Genomic DNA, 3,320 nt, shown 5'->3' on the forward strand with positions numbered 1-3,320 from the left:
ATTTTCGGGGAGCCATCCTCTCGCGAAAATTTCATGAGCGAAACTAAATTATCATAACGAATGAGTGAAAATGCAAAATTAAATAGCTTCGTTCGTCGATATCCACAATAAAATCCTCATATAGAAATGCATTAATTGCCCAATGCATCATTGGGCAATTTCTTCTAAACTCATTATAGCTAATACGGCGACTGAGCAGCATGGCAAAGCAAATTAAGATAACAAGTTTTTTTGAAAAAGCCAAGACAGATGAGGAAGATGATGATGTTATTTTATTCACTGAATTTGTAACTGATGAGGATGAAAGTCTGGTAAGGAAAGTCATAAAATCGAATAATAATTATTGTAGTGATGAATTTTATTACCAACCAAAAACAATAACAACCCTGAGCCATGGCCACAACATGCTATAAATACTTGAGATCTAATATTCACTATGTTTCCATGACTCACATAATTCTCATGATTTGAATAATTGGAATGATTCGCAAGTTGAGTTACTTTGTAATCGAGCGTTTCAATGAACACCTGCCGATGCCATGCAGATTTAACGCCAGCGCTTGACCCCTTAGGTCAAGTAATAGCTTAATTAATGACTCTGTAAATAGCTACGCAGTCTTGTCACGCTAAGCTTAGCAGCAATCGTTCGGAAGGTGGGGCATTGGAGGCTGCGCAAATCACTGACTTCTATTACCGTTGTATTAACGGTTGTATAGGTCAGTGGCGCAAATCGAAATAAAAACGACGAAAGCGGGAAAATGTTTATAATGTAATAGTCATCGATATTCTAATGCGTATTATTCGCAAGTGCCGTTTCCATGATTCGCAAGCACGATGGATTCAATAAAGTTTTGCGGGTCGCAAAACTCGCTTTCAGATTCATTACGTTTCCTTGACCCGGATAGCTTGCGGATTGGCTCAAATCTGCGAATTATGCGCATCATGGAAACATATTTAATATAATAATAGTGGTACCACATCAGTCACGGCGGCAGAGACCTAGACGTCATTGATAGTCAAAGAAACAAAGGCAGCAAGCGATCAAATTGCATTATCGATCTCGGCCACACATTTCTACCTGTGGTTCACAAATACAAACTAGTCCCAAATTGAAATTTTTTTCTTACCAGTGAACTGGACCTGAGGAATCTAATTATGTTTGTTCCGCTGTATTTATTTTCACATCACTGTGTTTTTGCACTCATCAGAGCCGCGAAATTAAGTAGCAGAGAAATTTTCTTTGTATGCTACTCACGAAACTTGATGCTAGCAAAATATAAGTTTCTTAGGGTATATAATTTTATTAGCAATAATTTATTCTCAAATAGAAATGTTTGTCAAATAATGCCATATAACAATAGTAAAAAGGGGCAACAGTTAGCCACTAAAATCGAGTAAATAGTTTGACAAATAGTGTTTAAAATTCCTTTCTCTGCTAAGAGAATGGATATTCGGTGGAAGATTGTTAAAGCAGCTGGCAATGACATTTTCAGCATAATTGGTAGTAGTTATGTGGAATTCGTTTATATCACGTAAGTTGAAATGAGTTGAGAACCTGTAACTGTCATGTAAAAACAAGAGTACAAACCATGTTCATGAAACCTGTTTTGAAGCAAAATTAACATTTAACATAGGCATAGTAAGAACATGCAAAGGTTTGGAAAGATCAATAGTTAGAATAATATATGCTAAATATGATGTAAGTTTGAAATTTGTCGAAATGCTCTTTTTTGCAACAAAATTAAATCCTTTGTGGCATACCTTGGAGCTACATTATAATAAATGTGCATACCATAAATAACAAGGCAAAATATAAACTGATAATAAAATGTAATGACAGATTTTGAGTCTATGTGTGGTCTGCAAACTAGAGAAGAGTCAATGATTTTGTGACCTTAACACAAATAGTGTCAACAAAATTACTCCAAGTGCGCGTGTGTGTGCGCGTGTGTGTGCGCGTGTGCGTGCGCGTGTGCATGCGCGTGTGCGTGCGTGTGTGTGAAGAGTACTGGCGATAGACAGGCGAGGAGCAGAAAACAATTGACATCCTTTGCCACAGCCTCCCCACAGCACTCGTTTTAGGGTATCCAGATCCAGGAAACACCTATATCCTGAACACGGATGCCAGCGGATGCAGCGGATGCAGCGGATGCAGCGGATGCAGCGGATGCAGCGGATGCAGCGGATGCAGCGGATGCAGCGGATGCAGCGGATGCAGCGGATGCAGCGGATGCAGCGGATGCAGCGGATGCAGCGGATGCAGCGGATGCAGCGGATGCAGCGGATGCAGCGGATGCAGCGGATGCAGCGGATGCAGCGGATGCAGCGGATGCAGCGGATGCAGCGGATGCAGCGGATGCAGCGGATGCAGCGGATGCAGCGGATGCAGCGGATGCAGCGGATGCAGCGGATGCAGCGGATGCAGCGGATGCAGCGAATGCAGCGTAGGCGCTGTGCTGTCACAGCACCAAGGCGACCAAGAACGAGATAATGCTTGCTACAGCAAAACACTTGCCTCCTTCATAGCGGAATTACTACGTGACACATAGAGAGCTGTTGGCGGTGGTCGAAGTAGTAAAACAATTCCACTCGTACTTATAAGAACAGGAGTGTTGACTTTGCACAAACCTTGTTTCCCTGTGATAGCTCTGCCGCAGGAAAGAGCCTTTCACCAGGTGGCACAATGGCTAAAGGTGCTAGCCGAGTTCAAATATGTGCTGGAACATCATGCGAGATTGAAGCACGGCAATGCAGATGGCTTAAGCTGACAGGCCTGCAAATACTTTCGGCAGTGTGCCCAAATAGAGCACTGCAATGGGGGTTTGACTCAGTTAGAGTTGGACCAATAAGACCAAGAAGAGGCTAAAGTGTTCAGGGGAAACCATGCTCTGTCAGGGGTTGCCAGGCTCGCGCGCGAGGCGGCTGGTCAACGAGTGCTACACCCTGTTTCAACTAAGACAGCCTAAGTCAACCCAAAACCGGTCAAGGCCATCTTGGGATCCTCTGACATCAAGCGGGTGATGACCTGAGGCACTGTTAGTTACCATGAGGAACCACATAAAAATTGGGCGGATGTCGCCAGAGACGATTGGCCAGACAGGCCGACGCCCTGCCCCAAAGGGCATGGCCCGGTCCGAGGTTGGTCAAGGCCAACCTGGAACCTGAGGCATCAGTTCATTTAACCAACCAGTTGGCTCGGCTGCAAAGCGAGGGCAGGAGTGCAGTGAACATAATGTACTGAGCAATTGGGAACCACACTGAAGTGCCTTCGGAACAACTAAAGTTGGGGAACCAGGAGCTCATGATTCTGCATAGCAGGA

At 43.9% G+C, this 3,320-nt stretch overlaps 1 protein-coding gene across 1 annotated transcript; it reads left to right on the forward strand.

The window, feature by feature from the left end:
• The first annotated feature begins 2,121 nt into the window (after positions 1-2,121).
• Positions 2,122-2,448, forward strand: LOC137400433 (uncharacterized). Its single transcript, XM_068086760.1, has one exon. The coding sequence runs from the start codon at positions 2,122-2,124 to the stop codon at positions 2,446-2,448; it is 327 nt and encodes a 108-aa protein (XP_067942861.1).
• Positions 2,449-3,320: the final 872 nt, after the last annotated feature.

The sequence above is a fragment of the Watersipora subatra genome, chromosome 7, assembly GCF_963576615.1.
Source record: "Watersipora subatra chromosome 7, tzWatSuba1.1, whole genome shotgun sequence".
Classification (NCBI taxonomy): Eukaryota; Metazoa; Bryozoa; class Gymnolaemata; order Cheilostomatida; family Watersiporidae; genus Watersipora; species Watersipora subatra.